Source organism: Propithecus coquereli, unplaced genomic scaffold (assembly GCF_000956105.1).
Source record: "Propithecus coquereli isolate 6110/MARCELLA unplaced genomic scaffold, Pcoq_1.0 Scaffold57, whole genome shotgun sequence".
In the NCBI taxonomy this organism is placed as follows: domain Eukaryota; kingdom Metazoa; phylum Chordata; class Mammalia; order Primates; family Indriidae; genus Propithecus; species Propithecus coquereli.
The window spans coordinates 402602-403582 of record NW_012151618.1 but is presented as its reverse complement, the minus strand read 5'-3'; the positions used below and the strand labels follow the sequence as shown (position 1 = coordinate 403582).

The following is a 981-nucleotide window of genomic DNA, read 5'->3' as shown; positions in this document are numbered from 1 at the left end:
TTTTATGCATTCTGTGAAGAATTAAAAATATTTTAAATTTGGTTTAACCACTGATGTCTGTGCTTGGGTTTTCAGGTCACAGCATGATGAAAAAATGACAACATTTTTCAGCCACAATTTTAATGAAGATAGGTGGCGTAAAGCTGCTTTGAAAAATGCTTTTTCTTTACTTGGAAAACAACGCTTTGAACAATCTGCCGCTTTTTTCTTACTAGCTGGTTCATTGAAAGATGCCATAGAGGTATAAATAAGAAAACAATCTATAAAATACTTGTAAGGCAATTGAAAATCTGTAAAGGTCATAGAGGACATTGTAATTTTTTGTTATATGTAAGGACAGAGAATAACTACAGAAGTTGCTGAACTTAAAATAATGGCACTGTGGTAAATGAAAATATAAATAAATTTAAGGGAGAAACATAAACGGAAATTTCGTATATGGCACATTACATTTCAAGATGATGTGTAAAATGTATGAAAAAAAGTTGAGAAATGGTTTATGAATTTCTTCCTGACCATCTTATGATTCCAAATTATTTAAAGTACGTAGGTCACAACCTCCTTATCCTGTGCAGAAAGGCAGATAACGTTATATTTTCTTCTAAATGAAATTTGTAGATGAGGAACTGAATTTGCAGTTTGTACTGTTTTGTAATATAGTTGTTTTAGATATTGGAAAATGAATGTGAGGAGATAAAACTTTGTATTTTTTGATATATCATCCTGGCAGGTGATTATGAGAGTAGTTACAAATGTTTCTGTTTATTTATGATATCTTCCTCTTAGGTTACTTACTATCATTGTAAACAATACAAACAGGTGAAGGAATAATAGAATTGGAAATAGCGTATGACTTAAAAATAGGAAATATCCAACTAAGTGAAAGTACTTTAAATTTAGAGATAGTAATTTTTTCACAATTATCCCAGGCATACAAATTTTTTTAAATAACAAATGCTTATAATTTTATAATGGGGAGTT

The 981-nt window shown here is 29.6% G+C and overlaps 1 protein-coding gene across 1 annotated transcript in view; it reads left to right on the top strand.

Annotated features, from left to right (window-relative positions):
* The window catches only part of DMXL2 (Dmx-like 2), a 181885-nt gene that overhangs the window by 141877 nt on the left and 39027 nt on the right, over positions 1–981 (top strand). The window contains exon 18 of the mRNA XM_012658020.1: positions 69–241. Within this exon, the coding sequence (XP_012513474.1) occupies positions 69–241 (173 nt within the window). The remainder of the gene's footprint in view (positions 1–68; positions 242–981) is intronic.